We start from the raw sequence: 21,935 nt of genomic DNA, 5'->3' as shown, positions 1-21,935 counted from the left end.
GACATTTTGGTTCTGACCCAGGGTGAGATTAAAATCCAGGTGAGGTGAAAAAAGCTGGTGCATGAAATGGTGGATCCCCAGTTGTCCTACCCTACCCCACCATCTCTTCAAGTTTAAAAATAAGACATCCGCTGCTGGATGGAAATACGGGGTAACCACATGGAAAACAAGAGAGACCACTTTACTTTAAAGGATGTTTTAGGGAAACACCACGTCCTGTAGCATAGCAGTGGATTTTTTTCTCTCAAGGGCACAGTTCTGCTGCCCCTTGGTACACAATGCAAGTGGCACAAGCAACTGTTGAATGTTTAAAATGGTACTTATCAGTTTTAATGCATTTTCAATACATCTTAAAATAAAGGGGTGGGGGTCACCCTATGCCCTCCTGACTCCCTCCCCCATATCCCCCATGCCCTCCTGACCCCTGATCCCACCCCCAGCTCCCCCATACAGCCCTAGCCCCTTCCCCAAGCTCCCCCTGATCCCCACCCCCAGCTCCCCCATAGCCCCCCTGACTCCTTCCCCCAGCTCCCTCGACCCCCACCCCCAAATCTCCCATGCCCTCCTGACCCCACCCCCATAGCTCCCTGATCCCCTCCCCCAGCTCCTGCCGTTTTGAACCTGCCCCGCCCTCCTCTCTCCCTCCCAGCTTCCCCCCGCCCCGCCCCGCCCCAGCCTCCCGCACAGGCCGCCGGGTGGAGCCCGGGTTTCCGTCTGCTCGGGCCGGGATCCCCCGGCGGGCCGGGCGGCGCCGCCGCCGCCATGTTCAGCCGCCTGGGCGCCTTCCTGCAGCAGGCGGTGGAGACGGTGAGGGCCCGGCCGGGGTCGGCTCCGCCAGGGAGCGGGGTGCTCGGGGGTGGGGCCCAGGGGGTCGGCGGGAGAGCAGGGCACGGGGAGTGGGGCTTGGGGGGCGTCTCCAGGGGTCAAGGTCGGGGGGTGCCCAGGATTGATCCTCCCCCGGTGTCGTTGGGGTCCCGAGATGGGGCAGTCCAGGGAACTGGGGGGTCTTCCAAGAACCTAGACGTAGGATCTGGGTTGGGCCCCCACGGGTGTCATTGGGTGTCAGGAGATGAGGCCCACAGGGGACTAGGGCTGGGGGATGGCATCCTACAGGGTACCCAGGATGGGCCCCAGGGTGCTATTGGGTTCAGGAGATTGGTGCTCTTGGGGGTGGGGGGAGAATTGGGGCTTGGGGAGAGTATGGGGGACAGAGAGGTGTCCCAGGAGATATGGGGTTAGGGGTCAGGAGAGGGGCCCCAGGGCACTCTGCTTTGGGGGCTCCTCTCCTAACCCCCATGTCTGTTGGGACAGGGGTTCCCAAGGAGCAGGATGCTACCGGGATATGGGGGTCAGAAGGGGGAGACCCTCCTGTGAGTAGGGCCTGTGGGTGGATATGAACAATCCCCTTCCCAAAGGGCTCTAGCTATCTACTAACGCCCGCACCCTCCTCTCTGCAGCAGGAGCCCAGCATTGACCTGCTGGAGGCATTCACCGAGCACTGGAAAGGGCTCACTCACTACTACCTAGAGACCACAGGTAGGTGGTGGGAGAGGCTGGGATTCCGGGCTCCTGGGTTCTATTCCCAGCTCTGGGGAGGGTGGGAACTTTGTAAGTTAGGACTTCTGGGTTGTCTTCTCAACTCTGCCAGTTGATGCTCCGTGAGACTTTGGAGAAATCCTTTTACTCAGCTTCCCTCGCTGTAAAAGGGAGACAACCAGATATAGCTGGGCATTTCTTGGGGTTAATTCATTAACATGTACAAAATGCTTTGAGAGCCTTGGCACAAGAGTAGAGCAAAATATTAATGCCTCCATCATCCTCTTCCTGCGGTCAGTGCAGGACATTCCTGTGAGTGATAATGAAAGGCCTGCTGAATAGCCCATGAAAACCCTGCCAGGAGAAATGTTGCCTGCAACCATTAAAATGTGTACACACTGCTCTATATATGGCACACGGGCATTGCTTCTTCCCACCAGAACCACCACAGTGGGGTCCTGTCCCCGGGCATTTGTAGATATCTGATACTCCGGGCCAGAGCCTTATAATAACCAGTCTCTGTTGCTCAGAGATGCTCTCTCAACGTTTTGAGAATGGCTGGCCTGCTCCTGCACTAAATGCTATGGCCAACATTTCTTCTTTTTGATACTACTAAATTAGGTCTGATCTACACAGAGATTTTGTAGTAGGCATTTTTTGTAACTGATATTCTATACTGCTGCATCCCTAAGTGTGCATACAGTTATACTGGTATAAAGTGCTTATCCCAGTATAGCTTAGTCCCTACCAGTGTAACTGCATCCACACTAGAGGGAGTTGTACTGCTTTACAGTTAGAGGCACGGGTATACTGGTACAGTTGTGGTGTGGTAAGAAGTCCTCAAGTCCCTAACCTTATTTAAATACCTAAATATGGATTTATGAGCTTAACCTTAGACTCCCCAAGTTTGAGAAACGTTGACCTTTGCTCTGGCCTAGGTCAGTGTTGTTGTTGTATTATAACAAGTATCAGAGGGGTAGCCGTGTTAGTCTGAATCTGTAAAAAGCAACAGAGGGTCCTGTGGCACCTTTAAGACTAACAGAAGTATTGGGAGCATAAGCTTTCGTGGGTAAGAATCTCACTTCTTCACTTGCATCTGAAGAAGTGAGGTTCTTGCCCACAAAAGCTTATGCTCCCAATACTTCTGTTAGTCTTAAAGGTGCCACAGGACCCTCTGTTGCTTTCTATTATAACATTGCTGCTTAGTGTCACTGTAGCTAATGGTCCATCAAGGGCTCTATTATAGGGATAATAATTTTTAAACCATCGTCCTACTTGCTTGGGGTGCTGCAGAGATAAATATCAAAGTGGAAAATTACAGCTTGGAAGCCAAAGGGGAGAGGTTGGTAGGATATATGTTTTAAAGTTACCTCTGGAAAATAGAATTTTCTGATTTTTTTTTTTTTTTTTTTTTAAATACATAGGTCTGGGATGAAATGAATTGGTTGTTTGTTTGTTTGTTTGTTTTTTTTGGGGGGGGGTGTTGTGTGTGGTTTTATACCTATTAACGTTCCCCCAAAGCTCAAACTTAGTTTAAAAAAGATCTCCGATTGAGAGGCATGATGATTTTTTTTAAATTTTGTTTTTGTTAACTTCCTCTGGGTTCTACCAGTCCCTGAAAAGAAAACACCCACTTGTTTTTCTGTTGCAGGGAGGGGAAGGTTTTAAATTCACCATTTTGGAGTCTTTCACTGTGTCTTAGAATGTAGAGAAAATCTTTCTAAAAGGTCACTCCTGTGTGGTGTGGAACAGTGCCCTATGTCCTGATGCCTGCAGTAGGAATTATGAATAAAGCATTGGCTTTGCCTGATTTTTTTCTTAGGGTTTGTTTCATTTGGGTCTTGGTTAGTGTAAGGCCTCTGACTGTGCTGCCCCAGGCTCTGATCTCATCAGCTCTCATGAGCTATGGCCCTAATCCCGCAAGCTGATCTGTTTGGGCATATCCCTGCGCTAACGTGGAGCTCCGTTGACTTCACACTGACACAATACCAAACCAGTTCCCCAGCACAGAGGTGCTGGTTTCCAGCTGAGATGTAAAACTGAAGTCCTGGCCACTTGTGACAATCCCATGATGTTTTTACAAGTGTAAGGGTGTTGGCTCCAGGGTCTTGACTAAATTGCTTTTTGGGTAATTACATTCTGACTACTTCCCCTTACAGCTTCTGTTGGATATGCTTGCTATTCACTCCCTGTCGCAAACTATTATAGCACTGCTGTGTTGTTGTATCTGTGACAGTCCCAGGATATGCTGTGCACTATTAAAAGAGCTGCCATGTTCCATCTCAGAGTTACGGGGAGGGGTGTGTATACGAAGATGCTTTGGCCTGTATAAGTTTGATAGTCGCATGGAGCTAAAGCCTTAATGCCTGTTTTACCCAGCATGTAGCGTGTTTTGATTGGGATTTATATATTCCTTCTCTTTAGATGAAAACACCCCAGTTAAGGAGACCGATATCCCCTGGCGCCTGAAACAGATGCTGGACATTCTGGTGTACGAGGAGAAGCAGCATCCAGCAGGGGAGACAGGGCCTTGTTTGGAATACCTGCTGCAGCACAAAATCTTGGAGACCCTCAGCACTTTGGGGAAAGCAGAGGTGTGTACACCGTGTTACTCACCAAGTCAGCCATGCACAAGCCCAAGACCAGGGGTGGGCAAACTACGGCCCGCAGGACCGTCCTGCCCGGCCCCCTGGCCTGGGAGGCTTGCCCCCAGCTCCTCCCCTGCTGTTCCCCCTCCCCCGCAGCCTCAGGTCGCTCGCTCCGCCACCGACGCAACACTCTGGGCAGCGGGGCAGTTAGCTCCTGGGGCAGCACAGCTACAGAGCCCGGCCTGACCCGGTGCTCTGTGCTGCGTGGTGGCAGCAGCGGTGGCAGTGTGGCCCGGCTGTAGCGCCGCCAGCCACCGGTGCTCCAGGCAGTGCGGTAAGGGGGGAGGGAGCAGGAGCGGTGGATAGAGGGCAGGGAAGTGCGGGGTGGTGATCAGGGGGCAGGAGTATGGATGGTGGTCTGGGGGGAAATGGAGTTGAATGGGGGCAGGGGTCCTGGGGGGGAGTCAGGAAGGAAGGGGAATTGGATGGGGTGGCAGTGGGCAGTCGGGACAGGGAGGAGGGGTGGTTGGATGGGGCAGGGGTCCCGGGGGGGCCGTCAGGAATGAGAGGAGGGATTGGATGGGGGGTCAGGGGTAGTCAGGGTACAGGGAGAGGAGGTGTGTGGATGGGGCAGGGGTCCCAGAGGGGCAATCAGGGAACGGGGGGGTTGGATGGGGCAGGGGTCCCGGGGGGAGGGCGGGCAGATAGGAGGTGGGGGCTGGGTCATGACCCCCTCCCCTAACCAGCACTCCATACAATTTACAAAACCCAATACGGCCCTCAAGCCAAAAAGTTTGCCCATCCCTGCCCAAGACAAACACCATTCATTGTCCTAGTGGTGGAACTGTTGATCTCAGTGACTATAAAGTCTGACTTGTTCACAGCAAAGAAGTATAAATTTAAGGAACTGAGACCAGGATAACATTTTTCAAAGCATATCCGTGATTTAGGAGTCTGAGGTCCCAGTTTCAGAAGCCACTTAGGCTAGACTAGGACTTGTAAGGTGTAAGCAGCCTATTAGGCACATGGCCTTGTCTACACTACATGGTTAATACATGTTAGATAATGCCTTTCAAATTCTAGGCTAGACAGCACCTTAAGAGCCTAAATCCCATTGACTTTCAGCGAGACTCAGGCCAGGTCTACACTAAAAAGTTAGGTTGACCCAGCGACGTCGCTCAGGGTATGAAAAATCCACACCCTTGAGTGATGTAGTTAACCCCCGGAGTGGACAGCACTAGGTTGACGGAAGAATTTTTCCATTGACCTAGTTACTGCCTCTCAGGGAGGTGGATTAACTACAGGGGTGGGAGAACCCATCTCATTGCTGTAGTCAATGTCCACACTGAAGTGGTACTGCGGCTCATTGCAGTGATTCTAATGAAGATCTAACCTAAGGCTTGGTCTACATCTAAAACTTAAGTCAACCTTGCTACATTGCTCAGCAGTGTGAAAAATTCACACCCCAGGTAAGACGTAGGTAAGACACCACTAGGTTGAAGAATTTTTCTGATCATCTAGCTACTACCTCTTGAGGGGTTGGATTTACTGCTGTGCTTCTGTCACTGTAGCAGGTGTCTACACTACAGCGTGACAGTGGCATAGCTGCAGCACTTGTAGTGTAGACATACTCATAGGCTCCTAAGCACCCGAATCACTTTTGGAAATGCGATTTGGGCTCCTAAACCACTTAGGCAACATTGAAAATTTTCCCCATATAGTACAACCTTTGCTGATGTGAGCAGTGTTTACTCAGGTGAGTAGTCTCATTGACTTCCTGATTGAGGGTTGCAGGATCAATCCTTTGATTTGCAGGAAAGAAGTGTTTTTAAAAGGACTTTATCAGAGTAAATATCAAAAGCTAAAAATTATAACCATACTAGCCTGTGTTACTAATAATAACTTAGCTTATTGTGCTATAAATAGTCTTTTTTCCCCCTAACACAAAAACAAGGAAACAGTAACTGGAAATATTAGTCTTTATTGTGTGTTTATAAAAATCAGTTGCATTCAGTACTGTCTACCCTTTATCTCTACTATGATTCATCCTTGCTTGTTTTTTTCCATTTCATCATGTTATAGGACTTATGAATAACAAACCTTTTGAAAATGGAAAAATAATCTAATTGATTTTTTTCACCACAGGGCAGCTGAGAAGCTTAATTTATTAAAGTGAAGTTCATTAAGCAATATAAATACTTACCGAGAGAATTAATTAATGTTTGTGAAGCACTGTGAGAGCCTTAAAAGGTACATTAGACGGGCAAAGCATTATTTATTTCTGCTGTTAGGGTATTTTTTATTCATTGTGCGGCGCTGGGATAGTGATATAAGTCTGGTCAATTTCACTGCTGTTTCTAGTCAGTTTTTCAATGCTCAAATGATTGTTTTACCACTGCTCCAGGGAAATATTTACTTCCTAAACCAAACCAGTTTTCTCTTACATTTGGGTTGTGAAAACATGTGTATTCACACTGCATTTGGGAAAAACTATTTGTAAACAAAACCTCGGTGTTTGTCTTAACGTTATCCCAGAGCATTCCCTTTAATGTTCTCACAGTTCAGCTGGGCTCCAGGTTGTATCTCACACGCTTTCTTGATGGTTGCCTGAAGCAGGGACAGTGTAGCCTTACCAGATTATCTGATGATAAAATCAATAATAAACTGAATCTTGTTCTCCGAGAGCTTCAAAACCCTCTGTTCTTGGAGTTTCCCTGCCCATGTAAACTTGAAAACCCTTGTGGCGTTTTAGCCTTCTGCAACTAGCTGCAGTATATAGGGTGCATATGGCTAGATGTTTGCAACTCTTACCTCTGCCATGTTACATACATTCACTATCTATCTATGACATACCGATTGGCTCAGACACTTCGTATCATGTTTCCTGTCGCACTGAAGGGGAATATTACTTAACTGCCAATTTACTTTGTTCTCTCTCCTTTGCTCTCAGTATCCTCCAGGCATGAGGCAGCAGGTGTTCCTCTTCTTCAGCAGAGTCCTGGGACAGGTGCAGCATCCACTGTTGCACTATCTGAATGTGCACAGACCTGTTCAGGTGAGCGCTGCTTTTGCTTTCTCTTTGGCTTGTCAAAGCCGCTTTCTGAGCTGTCTTACTGCAGGCAGTGTAAAGTGTGCTCCTTGCAGCACTCGTCGTACCTTTCCTCACTCAGTGCTCTAGTGGCCTAAGTTTCTGATGAGCAGTGATGTTAACGTAGACCCCGTGGGGGGCCCAGTTCCCCAGTGCTATGCACCTGGTGCTCTGTTACACCAGTGCAGAGTGGGTATAAAATGTGACCGTTCTGATACCCAATTGATAGTGGTGTCAATCACTATACAGGGTTCAGGGCAATGATGAATACTTTGCTTGAATGTTACTTTGCCACAATGGGGGCTATTGCCCGCTCTTTTGTACATGAGTGGCTGTACGACTGATACGGGTACATATTCCTGGGGAGTGTGTCCAGCAGCTTCTAGTGAGGAGGGTAGAATGCCCGTCCCCGATGCCAGCAAACCCCATTCAGCACTGTGTAAGCTCAGTCCTACCCCCTCTTTTATCATTGTGAAGGCTGACCGCCCTGTGTCCTTCCTCAGAAGCTCCTTCAGTTCGGCAGCAATGTGCTAGGCTCTGCGACTGAGAAGGAAGAGGTACAGTTTGCCGCTGTTCTGTGTGCAAAGATCAAGCAGGATCCTGCTCTGCTCACGTACATCCTGGAGGTAAGGAGCCCGCATTGGCACCTGCATGCCATCCCTTCCTTACAGCAAGGTATTGGCCACTGCTGGAGGCCTGTCTGGGATTCCTGGGCTCTCTTCTTAGCACCACCCTGGACCTGCTGTGTGCTCTTAAACATATCACTTCACTTCTCTGTGCTCTCCCATCTGTGAAATGGGGATAATATTTACTTCCCTACAGCACATCGGGGAGTTGTGAGGATTAATGTTTGCAAAGGGTTATGAGATCCTCTGTTGAAATGTGCTGTGTTGTTTTATTATCTGCTTAGCTGAGCATTTCTAGGTGTTTCTGCAGTATATACATATCTAGGTATGTTCAGGTACATATTGCACCTATCTAGCTTTCTGGGTATTCGCTGTGTGTACCTGGGATCAGTCTCGTTTGTGTCAATGCTGGAAGCGCTATTGCTGTGATGCTAACTGCTCTCTCTCCTGTCTCTTTATTCTCAAGGGAAAGAATCTTCTAACTGGGAGCCCACAGGGAGATGCCGGCAGCAGCCAGGGAGAGACCTTGGCTACCAACAGAGCCCTGACTGCATCTCCTGAGCAGGACAGAGAACATTCCATGGGTGACTCCCCCTGCGCTAGCCTGGCCAGAAAACCAAAGAATTCCGTCTCTAGCTCCTCCCCTCTGAGAAAGGAAAACAATCTGATCACTTCCTTAATCAACTTGTGCAAGAGCCAGGTACTGACATGGGGTGGGGGAAAGCAGAGGGGTGCCAGGTGGCGAGTAGGGGAATGAACTTGCCTATCAGTGGGATGGATCAAGTTAGCGTCAACCTTGGTGTTCCATTCACCCTTGAGCTGGGGAGGGGAATAAACAGGCTTGGTGCTGTGGTAACGTCTGTCTGTCTGTCTCTCTCTCTCTCTGGCAGAAGAGCAGGGTTGCACTAAAAGCTCAGGAAAACCTGCTGCTTCTCATAAGTGTCGCTCAGCAGGCAGCTGCCACGTACCTGGTACAGAACAGCGCCCTTTGCTGTCTGGTGACTGATCACCTGTGTGACCTGTACAATGCCGTCCCTACTTCAGCCGACCCTGCAGATATCCTCTCCCTAGAGAGAGTCAGCTGGAGGTAGGAAGTTGATGGGTCAGTAGGAAGATAAGGAGAGCCTGGGGTAAATCCATTCCCAGCCTCACTGCAAGGGAACACCCTACCAGCTTTCACTCTTGACCTTCTCCCTGGAAGTATTGGGCCCAGAGAAGACTAGTGAGATCTGTTCTGCAGGGGCTGCACCCTGGCTCCCATGGACCTTGGCAGGATTGAGCACCTTGCAGGCGTGGGTACATTGTGAGGCCTGCTAGGCTGTGGTATCCTCTCCAAGGGGGACTATGGGATGGTTCAAGCTGGGACTGTAAGTCCCTGGAGAATAGCAACAGTGTGGTGTCTGCCCTGGCTCAGAGGGTACAGCCTAACAGAGATCCTCAACCTCTTCCCTACAGCAATATGGGAAGAGCAGGGTGGTCACCACCACCCCATGCCCCCCCCCCCCCCCCCCGGGTGGGTCATGACCCCGGATGAGAACGAGCCTTGTCGCTCTCTCGGGGCTTTTCCATCTCTGGTGTTCTATGCCATATGGGCCAAGTGAGGACGTTGAGAGAACTAGCAGCTTCCTTCACTGCTGTCACTCCAGAGAGGAGGCCTCTTCTCCTCCTCCCCCACCCCACCCCCAACGTACCATAGCCCTTGGATGATGCTTTGGAGTTGATTCCTACAGTGTCCTTCACCCCTCTTGGATCTCTTTGCAGGTTGCAGAATAACTCCACCGATGAGGCCTCCTTCCCAGGAAAGGGGAGCCTGGATGCTTTCTTTAGCTGGTTAGATTACTGTGATCACCTCGTGAGAGAGGCCCACCCGGTAAGAAACAAGTGACTTCTCCCCATTGTTTGTTGTCTTAGATGAGCATTCCTATCTCCTCTGCCCCAGAGGGTGCAAGTCTCTAGAGCAAGACAAATATACATTTAAATATGTGGGGAGCCTGATATTTAAGGAATCTTAACTCGTCGTCTTAGCCCAACCCTAGATGCTGTTTCGGGCACAGCCAAAGAGCCACTGATTTACAAGAGTGGATTGGAAACTGGCTGAGTTACACTCATTCCACCTACAGCTAAACATCTTGTGCCCTTTACCTGATGAGCTGCTGGCAGTGGAGTTAGACTGCTGCAGCGCAAGCCGGCCTCACTCATATCTCTGCTAGAACTCAGGCCAGGCCACCTGTTTTCCTCCTGTATTTAGTAGACAACCTCATTAGGCCACTACTAATGGACTTATGAGCCACGGATGTGGTGGTAGATGGGCCATTGGGAACCAAACTGTGTCTTGTCTTATGGCTAAAATTCTTCCTGGAGAAGACAACCTATGGTGCCTTTTTGAGATCCACCAACTCCAGTGGCTCCTGGACTATTGCATCCTGGCTCTTGTGGCTTGGATTTTGGGTTTGCCATGTGTCCTGAAGTGTGTTAGGACAGCCTCAATTTCATCAGGCTTGTCGGTGAGTCCAGCTTGCCAGACAGCTGAAGATCTCTGTGAAACTGCATCAGAGTACGATGAAATTGCAATCCTTGTGTGATATTGTGAAGATCACTATGATGCATCATTGCCACACACAGCTGCAAGATGACAACATGCACCTGCTAAGGTCACAACAGGATTATTTTGTCCCTATGGGGACATGTTAAAGGGTGGGAGCCATCCTGGATGACCCCAGTCCAGTGGTTTGTGGTTGAACCCATTTAAGAAGACTCCAGCATGTTCTGTCTCCATCTTCTAGCTACCAGGAAACGCTTTCCTTTAATAGGAGTGCCTGGGTCACTTGGTTCCAGAGTCTCTGTGTGCAAGAACCACATACCATGTGTCAGCCCTGGCCAAGGAACAGTGACGTGGCAGTCACTCCCCATGTACGTCAGTGACCCCACCACACCGAGAGAAACTTTAAGGAGCAGCAGAGTCTCTGCTCTTGTCATGCAGGAAGGAACTTGGGGAGCTGTAGGACTATCAGGCAGCTGGTAGCTCGTTACTGACTCTCTCTTTGTGACCATCAGGTAGTTGCAGATGCTGTAACGGAGGCCATTGGTGAAAAGCTCTTCCAGGGGATTCTGCAGCCACAGCTCTTGCAGATGTGAGTACACGTGTCACACAGGCTGAGGGGCCAACCGGCTGTTCACCAGCTTCCTGTGTAAACTGGGGTGGGGGGGATGTCCATGGTGTAAGGCTGAGCTGGTCTGGCACCCACACCAGGCATGAGAGGGAGGGAAGTGGGTTAGTCTTGTGGTGAAAGTAGGGATTTGGGAGTCAGGACCTCAGTTCTGTTTCTGGCTATGGCAGCAGCTGGCGTTAAATGAGTCACTGCTTTGGTGCCTCAGTTTCCCCATCTGTAGAATGGAGTTAATGCTGCATTCAGGCTGGTGAGGCTTAAATAATTCCCATTGGAAAAGTGCTTTGCAATCGTGGGATGGCAGGTGTGGTAGATAAGAGGGGTGCATAGCACTCCCACAAGGAGGCAGCTTCCCGGCCACATGCGTCCCATCCAAGCTTTTGTGGAAGTTAGTCTGTCTTTAAACAAAACAAAAAAATCCTCTTCCTACACTTAGTGTAAAAGCGAAACCCCTGCCTGCAGAATGGAACATTCCACCAGAGGGATTCTAACCTGGTCTGCCATGCTGGGGAATTTGAGTCTGGGAAGCAGAGAAAGTTCAGTAGAGGGAAAGGCGGGAACATCTGATCATGCTGGAGACAAGGCAGGGGTGTAAAATAAATGGATTAAGGGAAGAATCAGATCTCCTCTGTTGCAGGGAGTGGTTTTGGCACAGTTTTCTAATGCCTTTAGCTGTCATTCAAAGCGATGTGCCTTATTTTATCCACTCTAAGATAGGGTAGTGCTGAGGCCAGTGGTCAGTTTTAAGCCTTCTCCTGCAGCTCATAGAGCCAGTGCCGCTGCTCAGGGCCCCTCCAAAGGCAGTAGCAGAACTGGCCCCTGCAAGATGGAGTTTCACACTTCGCTCTGCATTTCCAGGCCTTCAGTATTATTTTGGACTTTCTTCTGTCCCTGCATAGTAAATTCCCAAACTCATTACACCTGAACTGCCCAGTCTAGCCTCTGGCTTTGGTATTGCCTTGACTCTTTTCATGCGCCCTCCGTCCGCTGCTGTGGTCCATACGCATCTCTAGAGACTTTCTCTTTGTGAGCTGGAATAGGTGGCTTTCCAGATATCACACTGCATTACTTTCACATTGCTCTTAGTGTCCCGGAGGCAGTGACATCTTAGGGTCAGAGCAAAAAATGAGGAGCGCGGGCGGAGTCCAGGGTTCTGTTCCCAGCTCTGTCATTTCCTGTCTCTGTGCCTTGGTTTTCCCATCCATCAAAGGGGACGGTGCTACTGGTCCACCACAGGGGGTGCGTGGGTATAGAGCTTTATTTGTAAAGTCCCTAGAGGTCCTTGGGTGGAGATATTTCCTTTAGAGCACACGGCTCACTGTGCTGCATGTGTGCTCTGAGCAGCTGCATGGAGATAAGCAGCAGTAACTACTTCCTCTCCGCCATTATTTGGCAGGTCTGAACTTGGCATCCTCACCTCTACAGCAATGCTGATGGCCATGGTGAGGCAGATCAGCGCTCCTGCCTTGCTCCAGGAACTGGTGACATTCCTGCTGGGCACAGAGAGGCAGCCAGAAGCCATCACTGACTCTCCACAGCAGCACCTCCTGCGCTCTCAGCTGATAGAGCACTGCAACCACCTGTCTGATGAGGTGAGGCTGTGTCTGCATGTAGAGTTGCCACCTGCAGCCTCCCATGGCTCTGCCCCTCTCCGGTGGGACCCCAGACTCAGCTTTTACTAGCTAATCTCCCTCTTGGAATTTCAAGGGGGGAAGCTGCTCTTCCTTTTGGACCATTTCCAGACCTAAGGCCCTGCTCCCTTGAGATCATTAGTGATGCTGTGGCACCCTGGTAAGATTTGAGGTGTCCTGCCTTAGTTCCAGGCCAGGTCATTGCATTCGGTCTCCTTAAATTCCCCAGGCAGTTTGTCAGATACAGGATTTTTCACTCTCGGCCCTCAGCAGTCAGGCAGTGTTGCTGTGCAGTGGCTCCATCTCAGTGCTGGATGAAGTGATCCCTGTAGAATTTGTAAAGTGCTTTGGGATATTAATAACTGATGCAGTATCGCTCATCTAGAAGGATCCCAAACCACTTCAAACACTCCAGATTTACAGCACCCCCTGGAATGCAGCCATCTCTAGGGGTTCAGCCCCCTGCACATTGCTGTGCAGCATTCTACTGTACAACAGTAGAATGCTGGGGCAAACCCCTGCTCCTGTCAGCCATGCTATGAAATCTTTAATGTCCTCACCAAGCAGACAGGATCCCTTGTTTTTAAGGTCTCCTCTGAAAGACCCACCCCCAGTTAACTGCCTGGGAACTCCATGTATCAACCCTGGAAGGGATTATGGTCTGAGATGGCCCTGCAGGGAGTGCTGTGCTTCCTAGCTGCTGGGATAGAATGGCTGTGTTTTAGTGGCAAATTCTTTTCAGGGGAGTTTTAAACACTTGTCCCACAACTGAACACGATTCTGTCCCTGTAGATCAGCCTCGCTACCCTGAGGCTGTTTGAGGAGCTGCTCCAGAAACCCCATGAGCATATTGTATACAGCCTAGTGCTGAGAAACCTGGAGGAGCGGAGCTACATCCTGCGCAGCCAGCCGGGGCAGGAGGAGCGGAGCACCCATGAGCAGGAGCATTACGAGGACACACTGTAAGTGGTCAGAAATAGGAAGCGCAGAACCTGGTGGGCCCAAGCTGGGGCTGCAATGTAATGCCTGTTCCTGGCCTTGCAGGGAGCTGGAGGAAGATCCCTATTTCACCGATGAATTTCCAGATACAGGCTTCCGGACACGTAAAAAACCAATGGCATCCTCCCCCCGGGGGCCTGTCAGACCTAATGAGAAGACAGACGTGAATGAAATTGTTCTCAGGTAGGGCTTTCCCTTGGGCTGGGCTGTGTGGGCTAAGAATCACGAATGTTGGACCATGCATCCAATGTCTAGCACATCTTTGCCTCCCCTCCACAGGCTAGCTCATGGCTCCGATCCAGCCAGAAGGGTGGGGTGGCTTTGGGGAACTCAGATGCATGAAGGGCAGGTAGAGAAGAACTCAGTGCAATTCCACGGCAGCGTAGGCTGTGAGGACTGGATGAATCCCCACTCTGGGAGCCCCTGCTCCAGCAAGGGCTCTGTGGACTGGTAGGCTCCCTGCTCCAGGGAACATGCCTGGGCTGCGGGGTCTGCTAGGATCCCTGCCCCACAGCAGCTAAGTGAAAATGCTAGCCTCTGAATGTCAATTTCACATAGTTCATTTCAGGAACAGCCTGTTTTGCTGTTTGGAATGAAAGCAAGTTCAAAAATACCAAAACTTCTGGCAAACCCAACTCCCTGTGTTTTGGTCAGCTTGCATCCTGCCCTACCCAGAAGCCTTCCATAACAGGCTAGAGCTCTGTCTCCCAGGCCCTTTCCCATATTAGTAGCCATGCCAGGGGTCCATCTAAGATCCGGCTTATAAATTGGGCTATTACTTTGAACTGCAAAGGAAGACCCCACACTTGCTCATTGTTGGGCATCCCATCTCCAGACAGTGTTTTTCTGGTACATTGTTACCAGGAGACCAGCGCTCCAGCTTTCACTAGCCTAAAGCTAATGGGCATTGGCTATCCAGCCCCACTAGAAAGCTTGGGACATCTTACTTAGACTGCGCAGTTCACCACGGCTTCAAAGCCTGTGGCTGGGTAGCTTCACGACCAGCAGTAACCCAAGGAATGACAGCAGGGTAATCTGATGGTAGGTTTCATGGGGTACGGTGGTGCCTGCAGTAAGGGTCAGGAAGGAGCCTGTGCGATGGCTGGAAAGTTAAGTGCCTTATTGGGGAGACCATATTAGGAGCTTGGGATATCAGTCCCAATAGGCACATTCTGCATCTGCTGCATTCACTCCTTTTCCCCCCTGGGCCTGAGCAACATCAGCATGGGGGAAATTTGTGTAGAGTACCAGCTCCTGTTGGCTTCTCTCTTTCAGTTTCCTGGGCCTAGTTCCTGATGAGGCAAAGACCTCCTCCTACCTGGAGGAGGCAGGATACGATACCTATGTGCACGATGCCTTAAGGCTGGTAGGTCATTGATGGGGTCCCCATGCCCTTATTCTTTGCTGCCCCCACTCCCGTCTCACAGCTCCCTTCCCATCAGGACTATCCTACCTGGCACACACAGCACTCACTCTGTGCCAGACCTGGCTGCGATTGGGCATACCCACTGCTCAGACAGGGTGGCCAGGAGGGTTTCAAAAGCTTTCTTTTCCCCCTCAACCTGGGGTCCAAGTGGAGACATAAAACGCCTTTGATCTTTAACAGTGCCAGTTGTATTGCCAATTGCTTTGCCAGTGCACCTATCTGCCTCCCACACCCAGCAGTTTGGGTTAAGAGCATATTTGAAGTCTGCTCAGAATTGCAGAGAGCACTTTGTCCTCCTTCATGGCCCCTCATGCTTCTTCTGTCAGTTTCAGGAATGCTCTGCTAACATAGCCTCATGGAATTGGCCTCAGGCACCAAAACCTCTGGAGCCCTGTGACCCACAAGCAGCGTTTTATGAGGGCCACTTCCTGAAGGTGCTGTTTGACCGTATGACACGGATCCTGGATCAGGTAGGGTGAAAACTGCAGCCTTGTTTGGGGGATTGGGGAGCTGTAGTGGCAGCACTCTCTGCTTTACTCTGCTGGAGGTAGGGCTTCCTCTTTGGGGTAACCAATGAGCACCTAGCCATTTTATAGGATACAAAGGTATCGGCTAGTGACCACAACACAGGACTGCGATCCTTGATCCTCCCAGATCTCCATTCCACCCCAAGGCTTCAGCCAAGTCAGTGGGGAAATGCACCTATTGAATTGAAACTGAGCCTCAACAGGGAAATACATTGTGTCCAGCTTTGTAGACCTGTCTGGCTGTAACAGCTTTGTTACTGAGACTTCTGTAACCTTGCAGGTGGCCTGCAAAAGTAGATAGTTGCCCCCAGGAGCATAGTCCAACAGGAATACAGTCACCCTCAAAGACTGTAAGCTCTTTGGAGTAGGCCCTGATCCTGATTAGGGTTTGTGGGCACTCCTGTAATACCAGAGATCCGCCTCACTGGAAGATGGTTTCAGGCTCTCATTGTCCTATTTTTAAATGAATGAGAGGGACACGAACCAAAGGCAGAGTCCAAGCCAGGCTGCCCCTACTGCAGGGGATCTCAAACTGGGGGGTCACGAGGTAATTACTTGGGGGGGTTTGTGAGCTGGCAGCCTCCACCCCAAACCCCGCTTTGCCTCCAGCATTTATAATAGTGTTATAAATTAAAACCACTTTTTATATATATTTAAGGGGGTGGGGGGTCACCAATACAAAACTTTGAGAACCTCTGCGAAGGCACTTCAAGGAAGCGATCTCATATTTTTGTCTATGTTCCACAGCCCTATGGACTGAACCTACAAATGACATCAGTGCTGTCCCGCCTGGCCCTCTTCCCGCACCCGCACCTCCACGAATACCTCCTGGACCCCTACCTGAACCTGGCTCCTGGCTGCAGGACGCTCTTCTCTGTACTCATCAGGGTAACTTTTCCCTATGCCAAGTCACTTGGTGGGGCATTAGGGGTTCATGTAGATGTTAGTGTGCAACTTGGGGGGGGGGGGGGGAGAGGGAATCAGAAAACTGCAAAAATAAGCCCCTCAGCTGCAAAGCTGCCAGCACCAGTAGGCTGAGTGGGCCCAGAGTAGAGTCCTGGACTCGGCTGTATGTACGGAGTGCTCCGAACCCAGAGCTGGGGGGCACCTCTCCACCTGCAGGGAGCTAATTCTCACCTCCTCCCTAGGTGATCGGAGATCTGATGCAGAGAATCCAGCGGGTGTCTCAGTTTCCAGCCAAGCTGCTGCTGGTCCGAAGACAGTTAATGGGGCTGGTCCCTGAAGAGCAGTAAGTGCTTGTACTTGTATTGGGCTACTCAACTGGTGCCCTGCAGCGTGTGTAACAAGGGGAACACAGTATCTGTCTCAGCAGACATTAACCACCAGGGAAACTCCCCTCATCTCAGCACAGGGCCCCACTCCAGTGTGCTTGATTCAGTGGGCTGGCAGGGAATTAAGTACGAGCAGCCTCAGGGTTGTTTGGTAACGCTCCTGCCCAGTGCTTGTGCTCCACGCAACAAGCCCCAAGCTGAGTTAAGCTTTCGGGGATGGGCTGAGGCACTGGCTCCCACCCTTCCCCTTCTGCATGGGATCTGTTGGGGTAGTGGAACATCCTGCTCTCCAGGCAAGGGAGCCAGCTTCTCCCCCCTGTGCAGAGCACTCCTCAGCATTTGCTTTGGTTCCCTTGCAGGACTGATCACATGACCCTCTTCCAGGGAGTGGTGGTGCTGGAGGAGTTTTGTAAGGAACTGGCAGCCATCGCCTTTGTGAAGTTCACCCCCGAGGGCCCTGTGTGAGCCCAGCCTCCGGCTCTCCTCACCTGCTTCCTGGAGAGAAGATCTGAGTGCAGTGCCAGCACGCGCTGCTGGAATGGGGAGATTAGTGCTCCATGGCTTGGGGGAAGGTAGCACCACTCCTCGCTCAGCCATCCACCTTAGCTGAGACCTTCCTGTATCACTGGCCTCCAGAGAATGTCTGGCTCTAACACTCACCTGCCAGATAGCCAGACTCCCCACATCAACCAGCCCCTCTCCACAGAGCAGCAGGGAACCAGGACTCTGCAGCATCGCAACAGAGGGTGACTCCTCCAGACAGTCTCAACATCTTACTCAGGTTTGATGCTTCCCTTTCTGGGGGAAGGGGACTCTGCTTCCTACCTTACAGAACCAATGGTTTGCTCAGATCATTGGTGGAAAGAACATGCTCTGTGTTTAGCTGCCACAGCCTCCAATGTTCAGAAAGCACGACTAGGTGCATTGAGAGCCTTCCACCATTTCTATCTGCTGCCTCTTAGGAGGAGAGTGGGCAGGAGCATTTGCAGAAAATTATCAGCACCCACAATCAAGATTTTTATAGCTCCTCTTCCAAGTTCCTATGGCTAGGGGGAGGGAAAGGAATGGATACATGATCAGGGCAGTGTCTAAAGCCCTGTGGAATAGAGATCTGCATTGCACTTAGTGCACTGTCCTGGCAGTGAGCCCAGAATAGACTTCTAGGTAACTGTAGGTGAAGGTAGGATACAGCACATTGCAAAAGTGGGTGCTCCATCAAACCACCACCCCCCTACAGAGGCCTGCAGGCCTTGTTTCTGGACAGGTGGAATCCATCCAGCCTCCTCTGTGTAACACAAACAGGAACAGACAAGGGAGCCAGCCCTGGGGCTGGGTGGCCATAAGACACTCTTCTTCAGGCCTTTAATCAAAGTGCAACATCTCCAGCTGGTGCTTTGCTGCACCTGGCCCAGCAGGGTCTATTAAAAACACCCTGAATATAAAATATGGACCTGGAAGCCTGCAGTCAGACTCCACCCATGGCACTTATGATGCCTTGCTGGGCGGGCGGCCAGCCTCACCTCTTCCCCTGCAGTCCAGTAGGGAAGGAGGAGTAGGGATGGTGGGTGGCCTTGCAGTAAAAGTCACATTCCCCCCCAGCTGTAAGAGAGGGATAAAAAAGTGACTGGACCTACCTCCCAGACAGATCCTGAGGCTTACTCCATTGGTTTTGATGTGTTTGGAGTTCCTGAGCAAAGCAGGGCAGGCATGCTTGATGTGGCTGTGCGACAGACAAGTCCCACTGGGCCCCATGCGCAGCTGTCAGGGGACTTTCTGTTAAACAAGCTTTCATTTAGTCCGATGCTCTTGCTCGCTGATGGGGGCTCTGGGGCAAGGAGGAACAGAAGGTACACGGAGTCCTTTATTGGAGGAAGGGTTCATTCTGACTTTGAACTAGCTCCAGTTGATGCTTTCCATATGGTACGAATAGAACCGCCGTGGCTCTGCCAGGCAGCAGAGACATGTAAGGTTGCTCCTTGTCCTCAGCAAACCTTTGGAGGCAGCGCCTCGGCTCTGGCTGATCCGAAAATGGGAGAGCAGCCCTGCCCTGTCTTCCTGGAGGTGGGAAGGCGTTTTGCTCTAGTTCAGCTGGACTGAGTGTAAAGCAGAGCACCCTCCCACACAACCTGCCCCACTGTGAAAGGAAAATCAGAGCTACCTCTAGAGAGCAGGATGCTTCCCTCACATATCCTGGAGAATAGCCCCTTGAGAAGCCAGGAGGGCTGGAGGCCAGCATCAGCTGGGTTCTCACACTTCCCTGGTGTTTCCATATAATGGGTCAGATTCTTACCTGATGTCCGGCTTCATAGTATCATTGACCTACACCAGCTGAGGATCTTGCCCACTGCTTTCCTGGGTAGCAAGGATGAATTTGTAAAGTGCTCTGGGAATGATGTTAGCAATAGTCTTTATACCAGCAATACTACCCCATTCAACAGGGCTGTGTGACTGATAGCTATTCACACACCCTGCAGAATCCCAGCATCTCACGCTCTTCCCAATGTAGCGAAAGGTCTCTGGTAACTAGAGCTGTCAGCCAACAAGAGGCGATACAAATTACTGTATTTGGGCAGTGCCTAGCACAATGGGGCCCCAATCTTGGTTGATCTCTAGGCACTACCATAATACATCTGATGAACACCACCCTGTCAGGGCAGCTTGTAAGCCTGACAAATCTCACCACAACTGGGTTCTTGACATTAATATTAAGTGCAGGCTGGATGCTTAGGGGCACCATTGGGTTGGCAATGCACTATTTAATGTTATTGAGGAAGACAGTTCCTTGCCTGATGGAGCTTAACAGAGAAAGCTGTTTGAAGGCCAATGATCTCCTGATTATTTTCTAGGACAACGACATTAAGTGATTCTTATAGCATATTTAGCTATATTGCATTATCTACAGAGGGGCTTTTGGTCTTGTGTTGCCTCTTATCAACCACGCACAAAGGTGTGTACACCTGGCTGCTTGGTAAATCTGGGTTTTGGTGTTATATTTATGGCAACTGCATGTGGTAAGTGGGTACAATGAACTAGCAAATGTTACAGCGCCACCTCTTTTCAGAACTATGCACTTTTAAATGTATGGTGTGTAACTAAACCAACTGTAAACTTTGTGCAGTTTAAGTCTGTACATATGTATCAGGTACAAGTAACTTAACTCTTCCTGTGGCAATAAAGTGATGTCTTGATAAATTTGAATCAGTGGGCTCCTTTTCCCTTTACAAACCTCTCCTAGCACAATTACAGAGTGTTCTTTTTCAGCTGCACCATATTTTTTTAAATGAGCTAGCATCTCAATTAGAGGGAGCTGGCTTCTATTCGCGGCTCTGCCACTGACCTGACAAGTCACTGCCTCTGTCCTCAGTTTCCCTCTCTGTAAAACGGCGCTAGTACTTACCCACCCTTGGAAGTGTATTACGGTCCTTACATTAAAATGCTTCCTGGCCTGTAGCAGGGCTGAAATGTAAGCACGGGGCAGATGCACTCTTAGGGGATGCCACCACTACACACTTTGTTGTTGCTGACTGAACCCCAAAGCAGCCTCCCCGCTTTGGGCAAGACTAAACCCTGGAACTAAGGCTGGACAGGTTTAAACAACTGCTCTAAAAACAGGCAGGGGAGAATGTGAATCCCTGGCGCAAGGTGGAAGGTTAGAGTGCAGAATGAGGTATGTGAGCCGCCGCAGGAGACAGATTCCTGATGCAGTATCAATAACACATGCAGACCCTGTACTGTTTCCTGAGTATAGGTGGGGCTTTGCCTGATTGTAATGAAAGGTACATATATTACAAAGAGCAGGGTAGATGCACATCCCACCCCCTACAAGCTACACACAGTTTCCAACCTGGGAGGGTCTACCGCCAAGATTCGCAGAGTGGACTAGTGACTTGGGGTGCCCACACCCCTTGAAGAACCCAGCAGCTGCCCTCTGAAAAATCAGGCCCCTTTAACGTGCCTCAGACTGGACATCCACACATCACTGGGTGCCTCAGCCTGTACACTTTACACGTCAGCCCATTCCCCCCTCAACGTGGGAATGGAGTCCAATTGGAGCTGTATCTGGATTTTTGGAAACGGGACTTGCCTATGTGTCCTGGTTTTCAAGGGTGCTGGTTGAGCCAGCAGCTCCCAGTCACAGTGATTTCCCTTTGAAAAGCAGTCTCCTCCTTTCTCTGCTGCTATCCTACCCAGTTATCCATTCCAGAGTCCTCGGACACTCATTCGCCATGCCGAGCATTCTCACAACACGCTAACATGTTGTTTAGCTTTCAGGCTTAATATAAGTTTTGGCATCAGGCACAAAACTGGGTCAGTGAAACCACTTGCTCAGAAATTTCACAGTAAACAACACTGCAAGGGAGTCAAGAACAGCACTGGAGGAGGAGGAGAAATGCATGAGCCTGCCCAGCAATGACCCTCCAGCGTCTAGCCTGTGCTCTGGAGAGCTGAGCAAAAATCTTTCAACCAGGACTTTTTTCCATGGGGGAATACATTCACTGAATCTGCATGTTGATTTCACCAAATTGCTTCAGTTGAAAAAACTTTCAAATTTGGGGGGAATTTTAAAACATGTTGATTTGAAACGACTTTTCATTTTGAAATTTCCATTAATTTTTACAATTTAACAATTAAAATGATAAATGCTCAAAAATAAAAAAAATTCATCCGCCCCCCATTGGTTTTATTGACAAATTTTCAATTTGTCAAAAATTTCATTTTTGGTTCAACCTGAAACAATTTGTCAGAGTGAACTGAACCAATTGATTGGCCCAGCTCTGTTCTGGAGCCGGCTCTGGCGTACCATGGAAAAGGAGGAAGGATCCCCACTGCAATGGCAGAGAAACGCATGGCCCAGCAGCACATGGATCACAGGTGCTGGCTGGGGCATGATCAGTCAGTATCTCTCTCTCCATCCCCTGTGGAACTGCCAAGGCAGCTGATAGGCCCTGTGCTTTCTGCGGCTGAAGGAGAGTTTGGGGCAAGAAAGCTAACCACTCCTATGTTGCTAGGCAGAGTATGGTTCTCAGTGTCTCACCAGGGCTCAAGCAGTAAGTG

At 50.2% G+C, this 21,935-nt stretch overlaps 1 protein-coding gene across 3 annotated transcripts; it reads left to right on the top strand.

Annotated features, from left to right (window-relative positions):
• Nucleotides 1–668: 668 nt before the first annotated feature.
• FAM160B2 (family with sequence similarity 160 member B2) lies at nucleotides 669–20,078 on the top strand. Of its 3 annotated transcripts, none has more exons than XM_034761928.1 (17): nucleotides 669–807; nucleotides 1,461–1,536; nucleotides 3,961–4,130; nucleotides 7,075–7,179; nucleotides 7,716–7,838; nucleotides 8,305–8,538; nucleotides 8,729–8,925; nucleotides 9,600–9,708; nucleotides 10,893–10,969; nucleotides 12,402–12,597; nucleotides 13,429–13,598; nucleotides 13,681–13,818; nucleotides 14,911–15,001; nucleotides 15,388–15,531; nucleotides 16,336–16,476; nucleotides 16,737–16,837; nucleotides 17,240–20,078. In XM_034761928.1, the coding sequence occupies exons 1-17, from the start codon at nucleotides 763–765 to the stop codon at nucleotides 17,343–17,345; spliced, it is 2,223 nt and encodes a 740-aa protein (XP_034617819.1). In that variant the 5' UTR covers nucleotides 669–762; the 3' UTR covers nucleotides 17,346–20,078. The 3 variants fall into 3 exon arrangements, with proteins under 3 accessions (XP_034617819.1, XP_034617821.1, XP_034617818.1); XM_034761930.1 differs by having other exon boundaries at nucleotides 1,458–1,536; nucleotides 15,394–15,531; XM_034761927.1 differs by having other exon boundaries at nucleotides 1,458–1,536.
• Nucleotides 20,079–21,935: the final 1,857 nt, after the last annotated feature.

The sequence above is a fragment of the Trachemys scripta genome, chromosome 2 (assembly GCF_013100865.1).
Source record: "Trachemys scripta elegans isolate TJP31775 chromosome 2, CAS_Tse_1.0, whole genome shotgun sequence".
Classification (NCBI taxonomy): Eukaryota; Metazoa; Chordata; order Testudines; family Emydidae; genus Trachemys; species Trachemys scripta.
The sequence above is the reverse complement of the archived record's forward strand: the minus strand, read 5'-3'. Positions and strand labels throughout refer to the sequence as shown.

What these genes read in the sequence shown, in the direction of transcription:
- FAM160B2 (XM_034761927.1), top strand. Translation starts at nt 763, where the DNA reads ATGTTCAGCCGCCTGGGCGCCTTCCTGCAGCAGGCGGTGGAGACG. An exon ending in CTACTACCTAGAGACCACAG is followed by an intron (nt 1,537 to 3,960) that starts GTAGGTGGTGGG and finishes CCTTCTCTTTAG; the next exon opens with ATGAAAACACCCCAGTTAAG. An exon ending in TCGTGAGAGAGGCCCACCCG is followed by an intron (nt 9,709 to 10,892) that starts GTAAGAAACAAG and finishes TGTGACCATCAG; the next exon opens with GTAGTTGCAGATGCTGTAAC.